Below are 23,564 nucleotides of genomic sequence, written 5' to 3'. Positions count from 1 at the left end.
ATTAAATAAACCACTAGATCGTTTAAATTAATAAAAAAAATTGAGTATCTAATCTATTAAGAAAGAATTAGATACTAAAAAAATTGAGTATCTAATCTATTAAACCTCGTCTGGTTTGATGTAACCAAATATTTTCATGGAAAATATTTTTTAAAATTTTTCTTTGTTTGGTTAATGATTATCCCAATACAATAGAATCATAGGTATGATACGAGAGAATAAATAAAATTTTGTCCATCAAGAATTTTTAATATCTAGCCTAAATGTATGCCTTTATCATAATTTCATATCCTTCCAAGGTTGGAATGGATCATCACCTGCCTGTAGAGAACGACGCGACATTGATAATAACCTCAAATCCTCATCAATCTTTGCCACCTAAACAAAGACGGGTTCCCATCACTCTGTGACTGCTTCTCATTGTCTTCCCCAACTTCTAAACGGCATCATTTGTGACAGATAATATTGTTAGAGTTGTGGCTTGTGAGCCATGTATCAACGTTATCAGCATGAAAAACGCGGTCACAATTAGGTGTATAGTACAGGTATATCAAATTGCTAGATTTCCTAATGTTGTTCCTTTGTTATATAAAACAAGAAGAATTATCGGTTTTTTTTTTTTTTTTTTTTGAGAATTATCGATATTCTTATACAATGAATTGACGAATGACTTCGGTGAGACATACATAAAACATATACTACGTATGTAATAACCGTGTATTTGTTGAACAGCTTATATACTTGTATACTCTCTCTATTCTTTGGTCTTATTAGTTCTATTCCATACAAACAAAGATGAAAATTTTGAATATGAATATTTTCTTTCTTTTTTTTTTTTTTTTTTTTCATGATGTCTTTTTGAATAACTCAACCACCAAAATATCCAAAATAACATACTCCGTAGATATATATATATAAACAAAGAAGTATACTTTTTTTTTTTTTTGGTAAGCAAAAATAAGAATGTACATGGCATTACCAACAATGTAAAAATGTACTACTTAATTGCTAGCTTAGACAGGCAATTGAGTCAACTCGGCTTGTATATCATTACACAAAGAAACTTCACGACTTGTACTTATTACATTCTCTAGGCTATTAGAACAACCACCCAAAGAGCTAGCTCGGCTGCGAGTTGGTCTAGTGGCCTCACCATCAACAGACTTCAAAGACCGGGCTGGAGTTAAAAAAGGCGGTGTCAATGAAAACCCCCACTGACCGGACCGGCTAGCTCGACCTCGAAGACTACCAAACAACCCTCTTGTACTATTTCTCTTTTGCAACTTTCCGCTCATTATTTGTTTCCTTACTTCATCCGGTAATCTCAGGGTAAATCTTTCCGTATTCTCCAACTGTTTTACCTCCACGTGTCCAGTCGATAACGATCTTACCAATTTACTAAACCATCTTGGCCGTCCAAATGATAGGCTCCTCATCATCGTACGGCTCCTCCTTATTCGTCCATGTAAAGGGGGCCGCTCCATCGAATTATTTTCTTCGTTATTCTGATGGTCTCTACTCTCTCTTACTTCATCCACCTGTGTAACGACGTCGTTTACTAGAGTTTGTTCTAGAACGACGTTGTTATCAACTTTTTCAGCAAGGTTACAACGACAAACGGGACAAGTAGTGTGACCTACAAGCCATGCATCGATACATTCAGGATGAAACACATGGTCACACCTAGGTATCAAACGTAAAGTGTCATCGTCCTCGAACTCCATAAGACATACGGCGCATTCAAGCGCGTCTTTCCCTATCTTTGCGGCCTTAACAGCCGCGTAGTCCAAAATCGGGAAGCCCTCGATGACTTCCACGTCTAGCCCACGCGATCGCCTCAACGAACTAGACCGTGTGACCACATTGTTGTCCGTGGACGTGTCCGTGGTACAAAACCGGATTAAAAACCCGAAAATTGCAATAAAAAAGAAAACTGCTACAAGGTTTATAATAATCGAGAAAATGGATGGATGGGAATTATGTCCATCATAGGGCGAGTCCGAGTTAGAATCGGGCTCTCCCATCTGAGCTCGAGTAGGTTGGCTCAAGAGGATTAACAAAAGGATGGAAGAAAGAGTAAGGATAGTCATTCCGAAGTAGAGAACTTCAGAAATTTATGAGAATTTACATCTAAGAAGAGAAAATGAAGAGGAAATAGGGATAGGAATTTAGCAAGGGGTAAGCTAATACGAGTAATTTTGTTGTTATAATAATTAAAGATAGTGAAACAAGATTACTTAGTCAAGAGAAAGCTAAGGTACCATAATATCGATCGTGCCAACATAGAATATGAGTAATCCTGTCATTTTAGTATGGTCGGCCTAAGTATAATTTAGAATTAGTAAATAATTTGGGATGACTTTTGAGTGGCTACAATATAATTGTAGCCATTATATTAAATTTGATTACGCCCATTTATTTATGTTGAAGTTGATATAGATTACTATTACTCTGTAATTTTTTTTTTTATTTTTTTTTTAAAAAAAGAGGCCACAGTGTTTTGTCAGTTTTTTTTGCAGAGTAGATTTTTTGGCTTTGCTCCTCAATATTTTCCGAGTTATTCAATCTAATTTATACTAGATCAATTAAGATCAAAGTAAGATCTTTCGATTTCCCAAGCTTTACGAGGGAAGCTATTATGCAGGTGTATGTATTCTGATTTCTGAATCAATCAATAATTTGTGTAACATTAACTTCATCTTCTCCCATGTTAGACTCCATTTTTCTTTCCATAATTTGTATACAAACTCATAGAAGATGCATATGCAGAACGATTTTAAAAGGAATTCCGAAGAACACGAACACTTCAGGATAATTAAGGAGAATAGCCAGAAGAAAAAAAAATACTCCGTAAACAAGAGAAACTGACATAAAGTACTTGCCCCACTTTTTTTTTGGCAAAATTAATTTTTACAAAATATTAACAGTTGACCCTATCAACGGTTCATATTAGTCAATATAAAATAAATGGTTAGGATTAGGGTTAATATAATGACTACAATTTTATTGTAGCCATTTGAAAAATGAATTGATATTATCAAGAATTGACTACATGAATATTACTAGTATATGTGTACATAAATATATAGAAATTAGAAAATATTATAATATATATGTAACTGTTATATATGCTATATGATGCAACCAAGCAATTACCCATAAATTAATTAAACAATTATATAAAACATTGTTTAATTAAATTTCCAAAATTCCTGTTATTTTCCGAGATTATGATAAAATGGTTTCATAGTTACATGACATAATCGTTATATATTTAAGAGAAATCTTATTATGCATAGAAGTATATATGTTCAAAAAGTTTTGTGTGAGACTGGACTCACGTGAGACCGGGTTCATAATAAAAAAGGCGCAGGCCTAACAAACCCGATCAAAGCCGCGCACCATTTTATAAAATGCCTGAATTTTTTCATTTTCATCATTTTTCTCAAATTTCGAGCGCCGTCATTTCCTCAAATTTTGAACGCCTTCATTTCCTCAAATTTCGAACGCTTTCATTTTCTCAAATATCACAGCATTCAAATCTTCAAATTTCACAGCATTCAAATCAGAAAAATGGAGAAATCAAACAACACGATGTTAATTGAAGGAGAATCTGATTCACCTATAGAATCAATTTCGAGTTCAATTACTGCTGAAAAAGGTATAATTTGTTTAATAATTTTTGATCGTATTTAATTTTAGATCACATTTAATTACAGATCGTATTGAATTTGTACAATCAATTTCGAGTTTATAAGTTTTCGCAAAAGCAGTAATTCAATTTCGTATGCGATTTAAATTTGCATGCAATTAGTTTCTATTTAATTTCGACTTAAAATTTGAATGGAAGGCTAATTTAATTTCAGATCGTATTTAATTTTGAGTTAATTTTGACTTATAATTTGCATGCAAAGGTATTTTAATTTCAGATTGTATATATAAGGTGTTGCAGTAAATTAATTTAAATTTGATTCCACTTTATTGTGTATTGATAATTTTAAACCGTGAAATTCAAATATACTAATATTAATGATGAATGCAGCAGATAATGTAACTGTTGAAGAGAACACCAATCAAGATAGAGACGAAGAAGAAAGAGATGAAGATGCTGCAACTATAATAGGTATGTTTGTCTGAAAATTATAATAATTAGAAGTATAATACACTAATAATTAAATGCTCTGTAATTATAATGATGTAATTGCTGACAATTAATTTAATATAGTCTTACTTCTGACAAAATTAATTTAATTCCCGACTAAATTAACCTAATAATTGAGAAAAATAATGCAATACCTGACTAAAATAATCTAATTCGTGACTAAAACATACTAATTCCTGACTAATATTATCTTAAACCTCACTAAAAACTATTAAAAACTTGACTAATATATTGTAATGGCTGGCAAAAAAAGAATAATACGTGACATAAATTATTAAATTCCTGACTAAAATATTGTTATTCTTGACAAAAATTGAATTATACCTGAGAAAAAGTATATAATTCCTGAGTAATACGTGTTAATTGCTGATAAAATTAAAAATCAAATTCTTGACTGTTTTAATCTAATTCCTGACTAGCTAAAATAATCTAATTCATGTATGTAATAATCTATTGAACAAAGGAACTTGGATTTTAAAACATAGCAATTCCTGACTAATATTATATTATTCCTGACTTATATTATCTTAAACCTGTTTAAAAAAGTATTAAATTCTTGATTGAATATTGTAATGTCTGATAAAAATAATTCAATACCTGACATAAATTATCTAATTCTTGATTAAAACATGTAAATTTCCGAGACCTATAAATTTCAAAAGAAGTTTAATTACTGACTAAAATATTGTAATTCCCGACAAAAATAGACCTAAACTTGACATAAATTATCGAATTTTTTTACTGTATTTATCTAATTTCTGACAACCTAAAATAATCTAATTCCTGATTTAAATAATCTAATTTCTGAATGTATTTATCTAATTCCTCACAGGCTAAAATAATCTAATTCCTGATTTAAATAATCTAATTTCTGACTGTATTTCTCTAATTCCTGACAAGCTAAAATAATCTAATTCCTGTGTGAATTAAGTGAAAATGCAATCATCATAAGATAAGAACCTTACACCATTTACATAATTTTTTAAAGGATCACAATAGTGAAGCTTTATCACATTAGAATATCCTAATGATTAATGACTTAAGAAATGTACCATCAAAATCATCTCCCAAATCATTAATCACCTTCAATTCCCCAACAACATATGTTAGATTTTGGTCATCATTGATCCACTTCCCACCATCATGTAGTATTATGCATGGTGAAACATCCATATCCATACCTAATAAAGAGCAAAACAAGAACAAGATTCACTACAATGTATAGCATGCTTAAGAATATGAAGGAAAGTAAAGAAACAAATAAGTAATCATTCAAAATAATCAACATTTCCATTCATTTCCAAAACGAAATATTTGTCAACTTACAATCATAATCCCTATAACCACTAGCCTAAAATTGTCAAGGCTGTGACAAAAACATTACTTCCTAAGGGCTCGAAGCAAAAACTGATACACCCCACAATATACATACTACCCTACAGCTTAACAACCCCCAAAAACTACCCTGTCCAACCCCAACTTACAACCTAGTACTCCCCAAACAACACAGGGAACCCATCACAATAAGGTGATCAATCCTCATTGATATAAGCCCAGAAATCCTTCGCTTCATTGTTGATAAGGTCATCAATAACCCATGTCTGGTAGCTGTTGTTTCGGTTGTAATGATGCTAGGGATAAATGCACAGTCAACTATCATCCTCCTCCAATCTTGATAGACCAAAGAGGAAATTTTTTGCTCAAACCAGTTCAGTTTAGAGAAGACATGGAGCACCATTATTTGCTCCATGCCCAGAACAGGGTTAGCTTCTTCTAGACCGAAACGAATCACTCTTCTCCACCTCCTACAAACATTCGCTGCTGAATGTCTTCCTGCTGGATTAAGTCTGGGAAAAACATGGACAACAAGGATATCCTCCAACGACAAAAAACGGTGAGCATCCTCTAGACCGTCCATTATCTCCTACATTCACCAAACACATACATATTAGGGTCTTACACTCACACTCTGTTTTTCTGTCAAATCCCTAACCAACAACACTATTTCAAACAAATACACTTTAATGAATCAATTACCAAACAAATAAACATAATCCAGACATAAACAACCACATTTAACAGCCACATTCAAACAATCAAACCATAAATCTAAGAAACGAAAAAAAAAAGAAAAAAAAAACTTAAACTTTAAAACTTAATAACAATTAGTTCAAAATTCGAACTAATTCCAACCCAAAAACAACCACAATGTAAGATAAAGAAATTTACCTCAATTTTGTTGAAGAATCGAGTGAGAATTATCGCCTTGATCAACCCAGATTGCACAAAAAAATTCGAGAGAGAATGAGGGTTTAGAAGAAGAACAGGGTAAGAAATGAAAAGGCGGGAGACGACCTCTCACTTACCACTATAAAAAAAAGCTTCTGGCTTTCCAATACCCCTCGCACACTTGTCTCTTTTTTGGAAGGCCGCCAATCAAAACAGTCATAAAATGCTTTTTAAGGGTCTAAGTTTTTTTAGGTGATTAAGTTTTATTTTTGTACCAACTTTCTAGGTGACTAAGTTTTTTTTACCTCTATAAAACATAGCAATTCCTGACTAATATTATCTTATTCCTGACTTATATTATCTTAAACCTGATTAAAAAACTATTAAATTCCTAACTAAATATTGAAATGTTTGACAAAAATAGTTCAATACCTGACATAAATTATCTAATTCTTAATTAAAACATGCTAATTCCTGAGACCTATAAGTTTCAAAAGAAGTTTAATTTCTAACTGTATTGTATTTCCTAAGACCTATTGTATTTCCTGACAAAAATAGATCTAAACTTGACATAAATTATCTAATTTTTGACTGTATTTATCTAATTGCTGATAGACTGAAATAATCTAATTCCTGATTAAAATAATCTAATATCTGACTGTATTTATCTAATTCCTGAGAGGCTAAAATAATCTAATTCCTGTGTGTAATAATCTAATCCCTGACATAAATAATGTAATACCTGACATAAAATATCTAATGCTTGACATAAATAATAGAGTTGTTAACAAAATACGTAATTGTTGTCTGGATTGATATATTTCCTGACTTAAATATTCTAATTCCTGACTGAAATAATCTAATTTCTTACGCCAAAAATTACTTAATTCCCGACTTAAATAATTTTGACAGTATGATTTATATTTACTTTTGTTGTAGATTATTACAAATATGACAAGGATGAAAACATAAATAGATGTCTAGCAGGTTATACAGTATTAGACTATAATGATGGATATTTTTTATATAAAGCTCATTCAAGATCTGTTGGTTTCAGCGTCAGAAAATCGACAAAGATGATAGATAACAATAATATACTGTATGAGTTTTATTTTAGATGCTCTAAGGAAGGACAGACGAAGGGTAAAATGAAGATTGCACGTGAACAAAATTTAGTCGAAATACCTATATTGGGTAAAACTAATGAAAAAAAGAGAAAAGAAAGGGAAGTAAATGACACAAGAACTGGATGCAAAGCTCATATTCGTTTCAAGAAAAATGCAGAAGGTAAATTTGTTGTTCTTACCCATGAGTTGGAACATAATCATGAATAGGTAATAACAGTTCAACGACATCATCTAAGATCAGAAAGGCAAATATCAGCTCCAATGGGTGAGCTAATTGAGAGCATGCTTGAGAGTGGTATTAAACCAATGGATGCTTACAATTATATAAGCAATGAAGCTGGAGGAGAAGAATGTGTAGGTCATACTAAGAAAGACCACCTTAACTATATATCGAGAGTGAAAATGAGTATGGTTGAAGGTGGAGACATGCAGAATGTATTAGACACCCTTTAAGAAAGAGCAGATCAAGATCCTTCATTCTTTTATAGACTGAAATTTGGAGAAGAAAATAATGTTGTGAGCTATTTTTGGCGTGACTCTCAAATGCTTGAAGATTTCAAAGCTTATAGTGATGTTTTAATCTTCGATACAACATACAGAACAAACAAATATAGGTTGATATGTGCACCATTTGTTGGTATAAACAATCACTAGAGAACAACAATGTCTGGATGTGCCTTCATAACTGATGAAAAGACTGAAACATTTGTTTGGCTGCTTTCAATTTTCAAAAAGTCAATGTGAGGAATTGAACTAAAATCAATCTTTACAGATTAAGATCTTGCAATGAGCAATGCCATACCAGAGGTAAGCAGTTTTAGCTTCATAATATATATATTCTATAATTTAATATCTGATTAGTATAAGTAATTTAATATAGACTAAGTAATTTAATATAGTCTAATTCTTGACAAAAATAATTTAATTCCTGAGAAAAGTAATGCAATACCTGACTAAAATAATCTAATTCTTAACTAAAACATACCAATTCCTGAATAATAGTATCTTAAACCAGACTTATATTATTTTATATCTGACTAAAATACATTAATAACTTACTTAAAACTATTTAATCCTGAATAACATAATCTAATTCCTGAGAAATATAAACCAATAACTGACTAAAATTATCTAATTCATGAAGAAAACATACTAATTCCTGACTAATATTATCTACTTCTTGACTATTAATATCTTATACTTGACTAAAATATACTAATTCCTGACCTAAAACTATTTAATCCTGACTAACAGAATCATTATCTTGACAAATATGAACCAATACCTGACTAAAATAATCTAATCCCTGAGAAAAACAAACAAATCTCTGACTAATATTATATAATTCCTGACTAATATTATTTTATAAGCTACTTTAGAAATATGTAAACCAACAAAACAAAATAAAAAATCATATCAACCAATAGAATTATAGTATGATACTACTAAATAAATCATATCAAGAAATATAATATATTCGAAAATTTTACTTATTATATATCATAATTTTCATATATTCTAATGATATGTCATAGATAACGAAAATTTTTCATTAAACATAGAACTTAACAGCAAAAAAAAAAAAATAAAAAATAAAAAATAAAAAATAAAAAAAAAATCCATAGAATCTTAATCTTCTTCTTGTTCTTCTTGAGATTTTAAGCTTGTTTCTGCTTTTGATCGTCTTTTTATTCTTTCTGTTCCTTATTTTGTTGATCTTCTTCTTTCTGTTTCTTATTTTGTGCTTCCTAGAATTTCTCCTGTTCTCTCTTTCTCTTCCTCAGTTCTTCGATTTCATTCTTTTTCACTTTTTCATAGAGCCTCATCAGTTCATCCTTCACTCTAACTCTTCTTTTGAAAAAATCATTTAATCTTTTTGCAAAGTTGTCAATAACATTTTCTTCTGGATCGTTTGATGAACTAGAATACTGAGAGTTGTTTTCCACATTTGAGAAATAAATAAAAAAAAAGTTTATTTTTGGAGAGAGAATATACAAGACAATAAACATGCGAAATGTGTGAAAAAATAATAGTTTTATAGGCAAATAAAAAATATTAAAAAAAAACTATTTTAATTATTATTCTATTTTTTTATTAAATATCTTTATTCTAAAACCCTAACCCAAAAACTATCTAATTCCTGACTAAAATATTATTATGCCTTACAAAAATAGACCAATACTTGACATAAATTATCTTATTCCTGACTAAACAATGTTAATTCCTGACTTAAATATTGTAATGACCGACAAAAATTCAACAATACCTGGCATAAATTATCAAATTCATGACTAAAATATGCTTATTCCTGACTAATATAATCTAATTCCTAATTATAATATTCAAATTTCTGACTTAAAAATGTTAAATCCTGAGTAAAATTATCTAATTCTTCTTATCATTGTTGTAGGTTAATCCAAATTCAAGACATAGATTGTGTCTATGGCATTTACAAAAGAATTTTGTGTCACACTTTGGAACTCTAAAAAGCAATCCTGAATTCAAGAATATGTTTCACAAATGCTTAAGTGGTTGTGATTCATAATCAGAATTTGAAGATTGCTAGAACAAGATGGTTCAAAAGCATGGATTAGAAAAAAAAAAAAAGAATGGTTTGATAGGTTATTCGGGCTACGAGAAAAATGGTGCACAACATTGAGCAAGGATATTTTCTCAGTTGAAATTCTTTCATCTCAAAGAGTAGAAGTAACAAACAGGACAATTTCATTTAAGGCTAACAGAACCACTAAGCTTTTGGAGTTCTTTCACATATTCGAAGCTACTGTGAGAAGATGGAGAAGCGCTGAAAAGAGTGACAACTTCAGATGTACTACTGAGAAACCAAAAACAACAACAAAAATATTAAAACATGCAATTGAAGTTTATACTCTAAACTTATACAAGGATTTTAAGTTGGAATTTGATACAAGTCTAGGAGCATATGTAAGAGAAAAAGCCACTTCAATGCAATATGTCAAATTCTTTGATGTTTCTCTTGATGAAGATTATAAGCACACCTATCAAGTCATATATCACAGTCAAAACCTTGAGTTTGTGTGTTCTTGTATGTGCTTCACAGAGACCGGATTGCTGTGCTTTCACATCCTCAAGATAATGCAAATGTACAGCATACATGCTATACCAGAGAGATACGTTCTGAAACGTTGGACAAAGCTTGCAAAATCAATGATATGGGATGAAAATGAATCAGGTACGTACATTCTTTTTTATTTTAAAATTTATTATTTGTTAATTAAATATAAAATAAAAATATTATTATTCTGATTATTAAAACTTATTCCTGACAAATATATTCATATTCCCGACAAATATAGTCTTTTTCCTGATAAAAATTTTGCTATTTCTGATAAAACAATTTATTTTTGACAAACATAATCTTATACCTGATACAAATATTATTATTTCTGATAAAAAACTTATTTCTTACAAACATAATCTTGATAAAAAAACTTATACATACCATTTTCAGCTTCAGTAGGAAGCCTCTCATTACCATCAGCATTAAAAACTCTGATGTAAAAATTTGAATAATTATCGTGATAAATATAGAGTCTTTCTCCAGCAACAATATTATTGGATGCTACAAAGCTTGTCCATCCATCATCAGTTAAACAACCACCACAACTTCTTGTATTTTGTGGTACACTTATCACTCCTACCTCCCAGAATTTGCCATTATTCCCATGATAGACTCTAACTGGACCTGTGAATCTTAAAAGAAAACTTTTCCATTCTGTAGGAAGCGGCTGAAATAAAAAAACACCCAAGAAAGAATGAAAACATTAAATATTTACTAAAACACAAAACAAATGTACAAGCATATAACTTAATGTATTTACCAAACTAAGCCTATAAATTGGTCTGAGATTAACAGAACATTTTGCCTTATTTACATAGAAATCAGCCATTGTATTCAAGATTGTATAGAAGAAAAAAAATATAAGTTAATGATATATGACTCAACCTTATATAGAAACAATAGAGGTTATTAAAGAAAGTCTTTTTATAGAAAAAACTAAATTTAAAACAACCTTTAAAGAGAACAGTTATGTATGAATAGCAATAATTAACATGTAATTTAACAGAAGAAATTATGACTTTAGTCAGATTTGTATGACTTATTGGTGATGCAATAAATTATATTTTCAGAATGGTATGACTTTTTGATGACTTTAGTTAGATTTGTATGACTTTTTCATGATGCAATAAATTAATGATTTGTATGACTTTTCATGATGTAAGAAAACTTATTGTTGATGTAGAAAACTAAATTGTTTTTCCTGACAAATTTGATCTTATTCCTGTTAGAAATATTTTTATTCGTGACAAAAAAAATCTTATTCCTGTTAGAAAACTTATGGCTCATGCAGAAAACAATATAAGTATTGTTATTCCTAATAATAAACTTATTCCTGACTAACGTTATCTTATTCCTGAGAAATATCATTTTTTTGCTGTTAAATTTAAAAACTTATTCCTAACAAAGGTTATGTTATTCCTGAGATTTATATTGTTATAAGTAACAATTATAATATTATTCCTGATATATATATTTTTATTTCTGAGTAATATTATCTTATTCCTGACAAAAATATAGTAATTTTTTTTTTATTTTGTTAGGAAATCCAACTACTGATCATTCTTTAATAAATACTCCTTGGAGGCAGTCAATAACAAAGAATTCCTACAACCTTGTAACAATATGTCAAGGGAACGAAGAGGCATCAAAAATATGTGATGATGCTTTGGAACAAATGTACAAATCTGTAAGAAAAGTGTTTCAAACAAATGAAGAAAAAATTCGTGAACTTGATGAAGAAGAAGAGAGAAGGAATACAGTAAAAGATTCAAAACAACCAAAAACAAAAGGAAGGCCAAAAAAGAACAAAAGAATTAGAAGACATTTTGAAATAAGAAGAACAGCAACTAGAGATCCAAATGAGTTTGGTACAAAAACTCCAAATCCACAACTCATTTAATATAGGGTCATTTATCAAATCATTTTTTTTATTCAAAATAGTTGTAAAAAATACTATGTTGTGATATTTTGATTTTGATATTTTTACTTTTTAATATAAATTAAGTTTTGATATTTTTTTATTATTCCTGATAGAAGTAATCTAATTTCTGAATAAAACAATCTTATTCCTGACAGATATAATTTATTCCCCGATAAAAATCACTTATTTCTTGAACAAAATATACTAATTCCTCACTGTCATTTTCTTATTTCTGATAAAAAGTAATCTAATTTATGACATAAACAATCATATACCTGACTGATATTATTAAAGAAAAGAAGCTTAATATCCGACTATAAAAAATATATATATATACAAAAAAAATATATATATACATATATAAATAATCGTAAAAATAACTAACAAAAACAAAATTTATATGTATCTATACTTAAATATTATCAAACAAAACAACTCTAATATCTGACTACAAAAAGAAAATATATATACATATGAATAATTGTAAAAATAAAATTATCTAACTTTTATCTCTATTTGGCTGGATGTATTCTTCAATTTCATTTTGTTTCTGTTGCTCCAACAAGAATCTCCTCTCTTTTTCTTTCTGTATGGCAGCCTTTTCCTTCTCATATTTACTCTCAAGCTTCTTCCTTGCAGGCTGAGCTTTGAAAATTTTATCCTTGTTAATAGAAAATGCAATGCATTCATTCCACAGTTGCTTGTGCCAAAAATTCTCTTCTCTATTCATCAATCAAAAGCAATTCCGCATCTATACAACTTCCGATTTTGCTTCTGCAAATTTATACAAAAATAAGAACACTAAAAAATAATTAGTATAAATAAAAAAAAAACAAAAGAGAAAAAACACTTACAAGTTTCAAGTCAACAAATCCTCCATCTAATCTAGTGTACCTTTGCATACACATTAATGCAAAAAGCCCACAATCATAATTTTCAGTGCTTGTCTTCCATGAAAAAAGAAGGAATATGCCAACTCAAAGTTGTAATAATATTAGCTTTTGGATGATCATGCTTGAGTAAATAAATAGAAGCAGCTCTAACCTGTATATATATATATATATATATATATATATATATATATATATATATATAAGCATCTAAAAGTATAATTTTCAATAAACAGACTTAGATAATTAGTTTAAAAAATCTTACCAAATATTTATTTATTCCATCCAAATGTTCTCGAGTAATATCAGTCCTGTTATTTATTCAATCTATACGTGGAGTTTTACCAGGAATGAAATTGAAAACCATCAGAGTATAATGATTGTGGTACCAAATAGGAAAGATTATCTGCAAAATAAAAAAACATAATAAGTTAAATTATTATTTGAATAGAATAAATTATTATCTGACTATAAGAAGCTGATACCGGACTAAAAGATTCTAATATCTGACTATATTAGGCTAATACCTGAATATAACATGCTGATACCTGGCTAAATATAAATCTAATACCTTACTAAAAGAACCTAATACCTGACTATAAAAATATATACCTGAATAAAACAAACTATTATCTGAGTACAATGAATTATTACCAGACAATAAGAAGCTAATACCTGACTTAAAGAAGCTAATATTGAAGGAGTTATGTCTTCGATAAGTGCAATTACTAGATATATCAAGGATCACTGTTATGGAGATAATAAGTTCGTTCTTTTGGGTCGTCATTACCTGTTGCTAGACTATGATCGTTAATCTTTGGACTAGTCAAATAGTCCAAAGCCCGCTAGAATGGATCCTATGAGGTCACACACAAGGGTATTGGGTTAAGCAAGTTAGAGGCCCATTTATGGGCCTCATGAGCAATTAACTAATCATGAAATGGATTGGGCTAGCATAGTTAGATTGGAATTAGGTTTTGGGCTTTTGACATGGGCTCTTATTTAGAGATGAGATCTATAAATAAGATCCATGCATAGGGTTGCTTGCAAGCAGTCATAATTCACACACAGTGTATTTTGACATCAAGGCAACCAATCCCAAAAACCCTAATTCCTCTCTCTATCTCACGGCTATCTCTCTCCTCCCCTCGTTCGTACGGCCGGCCACCCTTGGTGGCGCGTGTGGTGGTTCATGGTGGTTCGTTGCTCGCTCTTCTCCATAAAAGGTCAATTGAAGGGTTCAATTGCAACTAACTAGCATTAGTGGAGGTCTTAATCTGTGCCCGTGGACCAAGTAGAGGAATCACGCTTGAGGTTCTTTATCTCCCTTGTTCTTGTTCGATTGCATGTGGCATCACGCTTCAAAGGTACAATTATATGTTCTTTATGTGTTATGCATCAGATCTTTGGAGGTACTATATGAATATGATTCATGTTTATTTCGCAATTAGTACCTATAATCTCCTACAGTGGTATCAGTTAGCCTATGCATGTACGCATATTGAATTTTAATTCTTTGATAGTCCACAATTTTAATTCAATAAGGAGGGGGAATTAATTATGGGTCAATTATTATATTAAATGTGATTTAACTCTTGGAATTGATTAAATGTGATTTAATAATGCTCAAAATAGCCATGAAGAGATCCGAATTTTGCCCTAGATTACTCGAAAATTTCAAAACCCTAACCCTAAATTATGAATTTTGTGTTTTGGTTTTGATTTAGTTCGTTTACTAAGTAATTAATGATTTTAATCTATTTGATTTTATGATAAATTATGAATTTTTCATGATCAAATTATTTAATTTAAGAGTTACATTGAATTGGGGATTAAAATTCATGAAGAACCCTAATTTTGAAATGGAATATGATTTAATTTTGAAATTAAAAGGACCACATTAAGTTAATTTAATTTTAACAAAAATGTTTTGTTTTAATTAATATCAATAAAAAAAAGGGTTTTAGTAGCAGCAACCGCGGCTGGGTGGCGTAGCCACGGCGGCTTCCACTACAGGTGGTCCGGAGGGGGGGTGGGGTAGGGCAGGGCAGCAGCTCGGGTCAGGGGTGCAGCAACAGCAGCACCGTGCAACAGTTGCGCGGCACTGCTGCTGTTGTGCAGCGTACACCGCAAGGTGTACGGCCACTGTAGCTGGCTTCGGTTGGCCACAACCACGGTGGCTGGCGCACGTTTTTCAACAACAGAAAAAAAAATCTGTTTTTGAAAGATTTCAAGATAATTACAAATTTATTTTGGGATAAAATCGGTTTTATTTTGGATAAATATTGTTTATTATGGGATAAAATCAAATCTTTCAAAAGTTGTTAAGTTTGATATTATCTATATTTAAAATATTAATTTTGATAATTATCCATAATTAAAGTGGTTAATTTTGGATAAGATTTGTTAGGATATTCTGAGCATATTCCAAAAGGATAATAATTGATTTAAATAATATGATTATCCCATAATTATTTTGGATAATAATTGATTTAAAATTATGTGATTGGCTAGCAATTAGGATAGAATCTCCTAAATTAGTTAGGATAATCATGGAAAATAAATATGATTTATCTTCCATAATTAAAATATGATTTGATTCTATCTCTTACCTTAATGATTGGTTAGAAATAATATATGATATTTTATGATTGGTTAGAAATAATATATGATATTATCTAATTGCAGTAATTAATTAATTAAAAATATGAGATATTTTGTGCCATGTTTCCTTAATTATGATCATTTGATGTTTTCGTTTAGGAAAGCATGATGAGTGATTTACTATGTGGCACTTTATAATATATGATATTATTTATTGCTATATATAGACTAGTATGGCCCATAGAATCTAAATACGATCTGCGCATCGTTTCGTATTTTTGTAATCTAAATACGGTCTGCGTACCGTAAAGTATTTTTGTAATTTTATTGCATTTATTTAAGTAGTAGATAAATTAAATAAGTAGTAGAATACAATGGAGTGGAGGCCCAAAGGAATAAGATGGATGAGATCCATGAAGATTCAAGTGGGAGCATTTTTCTGCTTTATTAGTTTTCTTAGGATTAAGGGGCCATACTATGTCATGTTTATGCATTGGTAGATTATGCATGTTAGATTTATTTTATGTTGATTGATGATGCGTTAGAGTTCACTAAATAATCACAACATAATTGAATCTAGGTCCCAGTAATATTGAGGTTGCTTTTCCAATTGAATACCCAACAATCCTTAGATCATGAGTGATGGGTCGGCCTCAGCAGAGTGTCACTTGTTATCGTAGGTAATTTGGGGTAGATCACGTTCTACACATTTAATTGGTTATACTCAACAAGGTTACCTAAAGTGTTTAGAACCTTGAAGCTAAGTGTAATAATTAAACATGTGATGGTTAATTATTCAACCAAGAGTTACAAAGAGTTGTAATCAGTAAAGAGTTTACTCACCTTGAAAATGTAATGCTTGATGGTAGGGCCTTAGTCCGGTCAACTATTACACAAATAAACGGTCTTGGAATCATTTAATTCAATAGGGATCATTTTAATATTGAATAAATGTTTTAAAGTTACCAATTTAAATCGTTTATGGTACTTTAAATTTTATTAAACATAATTGAATTTTGCGTTTACTTATAAGTAACATGTCGTTCTAATTTTATCATATATAATCTCCTCGATTGAAAATAAAGTTGAGAAACGTTCTCAAAAGGTTAAAAGGTAATCCATAAACCTATATTCCAATTTTTCTAAGATGGTTCTAAAAGGCAAGTTTTAAACCCATGTCAAATGTCTAAGGTTGGTTTTATTCAAAATGTTTGAGTAAAATGCCAACACATCTTCATTTTGAAAAGTGTTTCAAGGGATATAATGAGATGGGAGGTACAAACCCTCTAAAAGACAAGTATAAAAGTCCTATAAAATCTCTTATCTACAATATGATTGAATATAAGAAAGTGATTGGAAATCTCTATGATCAAAATTTGATCAAATGACATTATTCTTCATCTATTTCATATAGAGTTAAATAGTTGATTAAACTAATATGAATAATGATTGAATAGACTTAGCAAAATCATGAAAATATGCTTAAAGTAGTTAAGCAAAGCATCATTTTGAACCTAAGAGATCAGAAGTGTTCTAAGTGGCTCAAATGGGAAAGTTTTAGGAATATATGAGGATTGCATTAAGAAGTTATAGGCCAGGAAATGCAAAACAAGTTGCTACTTCTCAAACCTAAACTACTTATATGATTAAATGGACCAATTCCAATTGATTAGAAACTACCTCATATAGTAGGAAGGTAAAAGCATGGAAATGTTCTAATTTAAGAAGTATATTATAGAAATTGATTTAGCATATTTCTACTTCTTGGACATACGATGTCTTGTTTAGTTCACTCATTAAACAATGTGGTTGAACTAAAGGAAGAAGTTATGGCCAAGGGAGAATTAAATCTACAAGTTTAGAAGCAAATGTTGCTACTTCACAAGTAAATCTACAAGTTTAGAAGCAAAAGTTGCAACTTTACAAGTAGAACTTACATTTCACCTTACCTAGTTATTGACTAGAATTAAATAAATGTTATTCATTCTTGTCATTATCAAAACATACCCATTCAATGTTAGTAATGACTAAGCATTGAAGATTCAAAAACATGGACTAAATGTTATTCTATGCTTCATTGAGTCATAATATGCTTTGAATTGCTAAATAGGTTTAAAGTTCTATATGACAGAAATAGTTAAACCATTTCTATATATATAAATTGTCTCTAATATGTCAATTAATTCGAATGAAAAATGAACATTGCATGCGAAAGATCCAAAGGGATGGACTTTCAATATCATTAGATTGTGAATCTATTGATATATGTAATCGTCATTCTAATTTGACATTTTGACAAAGTCACCATTTAGACAAATGATGATGCGAACTCCAGGTCGAATACATATCGATGTAAGAAAACCAAAGGTTCAAAGGCTAAAGACGGACAATGAAACTTCATTTGTGATATGATCACTTGTGCTTAATTGAAGCATAACTGTGAAAGTTTTGAAAAGTTCAAAACGTCCGGTATGAAGTTCAGAATCAACTTGACAAGATAATAAATACACTACAATATGATTATAATGATGAAAGTTTGAGTCAAGACATTTACTTGGAAACACATTAAAAATATTGTGATATGATCGTAATAATGAGAATTAAGCCAAGACCTTGATGAACATCCAAGAGTTGTGAAATCGTTTTACGACAAACTCCGATAGAAAACCTCGTGAAGTGTTTATGAAGGGAGCTATCAATCTATATGAGATATATTTTGATAATGGATGAAAATTACCTATCTTCTAACCATTGTTCAAGGGATATACTTTTAAGATGAGCTACAAAACTAAACAAACTATATATGTCAAATCAAATGTAGCAAAGACTCCATATATGATATGGATAAGAAGAGTTCTTATAAAGTCTTTCTACAAAGCAAGGAATAAAAGTTGTATTAAATCGTTTAATGCACGGTCAATTCCTATACAGAGCACGGGGTACTACTACACAAATCATACTTAGCACAAAATGTTTGATGCTCAAGCAGTTGCCCTTATGGAAATAGTTCCAAAAGGTCAAGTGGGAGTAGTACAAATCTCAAAAGAGTTCGAGAAAAGCAACAAATAATCGTGGTTCAAACCATGATTGGTTCACCCTATGCTAAATATGCCTCATCAAAAGGCAAGTGGGAGTATAAAAATCTCAAAAAGTTTGAGAGCCTTGAAAGAGTTCAAGAAAAGTGATTTCGAAAATATTGAAGAAATTTGAGAAGTAATCGAATCAAAGCAACAATATGAGCATGATTCACCTCATGTTACAAATGACAATGCGTGGTCTCATTAAGTGTAATGGGAATAATAACCATGTGTGGAAGGTAGTACATTCCAAGTGCACATCCTCTGTTGTCGTTTCTCATTGAAACTAAACAAAGTTGTTGTATAAGTTTTAATTGTTGCATAAAAACCCACAATGATGACTAGCATATGTAAAACTTAGCCAAAGAAATATGATTTCATATTGACTAAGAGGTCTAAAATATTTATTTTGGAACGTGATGATTATGCAAGTAATAAAGATGATTTGACAAGTGATAACTCCAAGTGGTTTAAAAACCAAGAAATCTGAAATAGATTCTTAGTCTGTAAGCAAGTGTATGACACTTGATTAATTTGCCTAATTGGGTGAGACCCATTATAAGCAAAACAAACAAGGAAGAAAAATGTTTTCTAACTAAGCAAAGACTTGTTAAAGGATTCAACTAATTCATAGTATGACTATGACTGCGATGAAAACTTTACATTAGTCATGTTGCAAAGATCTATTAAAGATTTTTTAGTGATTTCTACCTTATGAGATTTGGTATATGGATTTCAAAGCTCTTTCTTAAAATAGTTCATGGAAGAAGAATTGTATATGACACAATCAAAAGTTTTGAAAATCCAATAATCCTAAGGATGCATAAAAGATCCATTAATGGATTGAAGTTAACATCATGGAGTTGATTGATGTTCTTGATTTTGTGAGTTAATCAAATCATTTGATGTTCTCGTAAAATGAATAAAAGTTCTTGTGTATACAAGATGTTTAGTGGGAGCTATACAGTCTTTTTGGTCTAATATAAAGAGCCATTATTCATTGCTTGAAGAGTCAAGTGGTAGGTAATGCATTTTGTATGAAAACCTGGAAGAGGAAGATGAGTACAGTTGGGATTCAAGATCTATAGAGATAGGTTTTGAATTATGTTTGAGCTTGGTTAAGAAACTTATATTGATTAAAGATTCAATGCTTTGAAAAAGGTTGATGAAATTAATGTTTTGAGTGATGCTCCTTATGCAGTTTGCGAAGGATGCATCATGCATATCATGGACTATACTCGTCTATTTGATTCACATGTTTTAAAGACAAGTGATGATAGATTTCAAATCGAAATCCAATTTAATGTTGGAATCACTAGTAGAAAATATCAAAACGGCACCCCCTAATTGCCACCAATTCAGTCTAAACCGATGGAAAAAATAGCCTTAAAAATTGGTGGGAAGCTGAACCAGGATATAAGGCACCGGTTCACTTCAAACCGGTGGCAAAAACATAAAGGCCACCGGTTTGAACCGGTGCCTTTGTGAACCGGTCCTTTTAATTATTAAAAACAAAACGCGGCCCTTTAAACTCCCCCCAACCCTAGCTAATTTCTTCTCAGCCGTTTCTCTCTCCTCTCCTCCTCTTTCTCTCTCCTCTCCTCCTCTTTCCTTCTCCTGCTCCCCGATCTCCTCATTCTCTTTCTCTTTCTGGATCTCCTCCTTCTCTTTCTCTTTCTGGATTTCTTTCTCGATCTCCTTCTCCCTCGTGTCCTCCTCCTTTCTCATTCAAAGACCACCACGAAGACCACCACTTTCGTTTGCAACACCGACTTTTCCACCACCACCAAGACCACCACGAACACATGCATGAGCAAGGTTAGGGTTTAGTCCAAAATTATTCGAGGTTTAATCGATTTTAATCGTTTTTTTTCTAGGTTTTTGTTTAAAGAATTAAAAAGAGAATTAATGTCACTACAAAAAGAGAATTAAAAAGAGAATTAATAAAATACACCATTAATGAGATATTTTATCAACAGAGCTTATTCAACAACGGCGGAAAGCAGACAAAAAGAAGCTTCCGTCTTATTGAATCATATGATTTCCCGGGTTGACCGATCTAAATGCCAACACCCCCATCCAGGGCTAATCATAGCCTCTCATACCTTCAAAGAGCCATACTTCGCTTTTAGCGATTTTGATTAACTCAGTCTGGCTATCATGGATCTCTTACTCCGGGGTGCTTACCCTTACTTATCGAGTTCGAATTACGCTAAGTTCAATGTTTTATTTACAATGTTTACCTCCGGTGGGACACCTACCACCTTTGCGGCTGGTCGTGCTATCGCCTTGACTTAACTTATGAAGATGGAAAGTGAATTCCAAAGAGTGAGATATATGCTCTTTTAAATGAACGAATAATCGATTTGATCGAAAAATACGAAGGATATTTGGTTATTAGAGTCACAAACCGAGTCTTTTTGGAGACTAAATTAAAGGAGGCGCAGTACCTCTCTGCCGAGGTTAGGGAAAAGATCCTTATCGAATTCTTAAAGGTTCGATATTAACGGATATCAAGCCAAGAAAGGCAAAAGTTCTCCGATATCGGAAGCGTAATTATCCAACCCATATCACAGCACTGAAATCTGGTTCAACTAGGCTGAAACCCTTCCTGGTTGCTGATACCGAGACTATACTAATAGATGTCAAGTCCACTCCCGATCCCAAGACCGGTGAGGAGGATGTGACCAAAGTTCATTTTCCTTATGCTGCAGGTGTCTTGCTGGTTCGTCTCGGTGTGGTGATCGATAAAGGTCGAATTTATACCTACTACAGCGAGGATTACACTTCTAAAGTCTTCAAAATCTTTGAAGAAAGGATAAGTTACTTACGCACTTTGTCTATAGGTTAATTTCAATTATTAAGCAGAATCCTTCGATTCAAACTGTATACTTCCATAACTTCTCACGATTCGATGGAATTTTCATGGTGAAGCACCTAGCGTTACATCATTCCAATTTTAGGCTAAAACCTCTGGTAAGGAAAAAATCTACGAGATAGCCGTCTATACAGGTAATAGACTCTTATTCCGCAGGAGAGACTCCTTGCATCTACTCCCTGGAAAGCTGCATGTCCTAGCTAAGAATCTATGCAAGGGAATTGGCGGGAAAAACTCTATCGCCTATGACGAGGTAAGCCTTGAAAATTTTCTTATTAAGAAAAAAGAGTATATCGAATATATGAAAAATGACATTTTTGGTGAGGTAGTGCAAAAAGCCCAAGAGTTATATTGGAAGAACTCCCCACCCCAGTCACTCCCCGTCTTCCTCCTAGACGCCACTGGTACTATTCATCTCGTCTGCCTCGTCCTGATTGACAGGTATATACTCGACGTATCATTCAGTATAGTAGCAATAGGCTGATCTTAGTCCTTTGACTCACGGGATTCACCACTAGTTAAGGAGAGAGAAGTGAGTGGGTCTCGATGAGAGCCCAGGCGAGTCTCGCCCAGAAAAGAGACTTGTCATAGATAAGCTCTGCTTTTGAGTTCGGAAAAGAAGGCGGCCCCTTGGCTGCTCATTAGCCTTTGATCCACACTTGTCGTAATTTTAGGTGTCTTAGTGGGTTTGCTGGTAGCCAGTTTCATAGGGGCTGCATGTGTGGAGTGAATTCCTCTGTCTTGTGTGCGGAAGGCATATGAAGTAGTCCAGTAAGGATTCAAGTAAGGTTGTATTTCCTTCTCATCCTTAATTCTTTTTTTCGGGTTTGGTCAGGAGGAACAAAAGAGAGATGCTTTCCGGGAAGGTCTCGGGCGCCTAAATAGCTGAGGGAGGTCAGCTGCGCAGGACCGTGGAGTCGTCCCGGTCAAAAAACCAAGGCGCAACGGGTTCTCTACTCCTAGTCACTAAGTGCAAGCCAGTCACAGTTCTGGTCAGCTCAGTCACGTAGGTAGGATCAAGGCGGCGATCAGTGCTATCCGACTAGCTATCGATACGTGAACTCTTTGTGCTTTCTTAGCAGATGTCCATCCCAGCTTGATCAGATTCGTGAGTCAACTCGACTCCATTCTCTCGCGCCTCTCCCTGAGAGTCTCTTCAGCCCCCCGGATCGAGATTCGAATATTCCACTCTCCGCCAGCTCGTCTAGCCCAGAATTAGCCAGGACTATTCCCGTGAGTCCCCCTACGGCCGGCAAATGCTCCGGGGCTTGGGCAGGGGCAGCCACAGGCGTAGCGAGTCGCTAAAGCGAAGTTTTTGGACAAAAAGTAGAGGTTCACCACCACATCATTGCACGCAAGGGTAGCCACAGCCTTAGGACTATAGAGAAAGAGGTAGATCGATCGCCCCCTAGGTAGTCCCGCTGCGGCCTCTGCCCGTCCGTCCTAGGAAGTGGTCGCTAGAAGCAAGCAAGACGAGGTCGCTCTGGGGGACTCACGAGAATAGTCCTGGCTAATTCTGGGCTAAGGTCTATCCTGTAGACTGCTTTCTTAGTTCTCAAAGCTGCTTTCCTGCTCC

General features: G+C 32.3%; 1 protein-coding gene across 1 annotated transcript; it reads right to left on the bottom strand.

Moving 5' to 3' along the window:
- Positions 1 to 1,013: 1,013 nt before the first annotated feature.
- On the bottom strand, positions 1,014 to 2,090 carry LOC145575176 (E3 ubiquitin-protein ligase ATL6-like). The gene has a single exon (XM_081633078.1). The coding sequence runs from the start codon at positions 2,088 to 2,090 to the stop codon at positions 1,014 to 1,016; it is 1,077 nt and encodes a 358-aa protein (XP_081489204.1).
- Between the last annotated feature and the right edge of the window lie 21,474 nt (positions 2,091 to 23,564).

Source organism: Chenopodium album, chromosome 13, assembly GCF_948465745.1.
Source record: "Chenopodium album chromosome 13, dcCheAlbu1.1, whole genome shotgun sequence".
NCBI classification, from domain to species: domain Eukaryota; kingdom Viridiplantae; phylum Streptophyta; class Magnoliopsida; order Caryophyllales; family Amaranthaceae; genus Chenopodium; species Chenopodium album.
Note: the sequence above shows the minus strand (reverse complement) of the source record. Positions and strands in the feature narration are given on the sequence as shown.

Coding starts and splice junctions, on each gene's coding strand:
- LOC145575176 (XM_081633078.1), bottom strand. CDS start 2,090: ATGACTATCCTTACTCTTTCTTCCATCCTTTTGTTAATCCTCTTGAGC.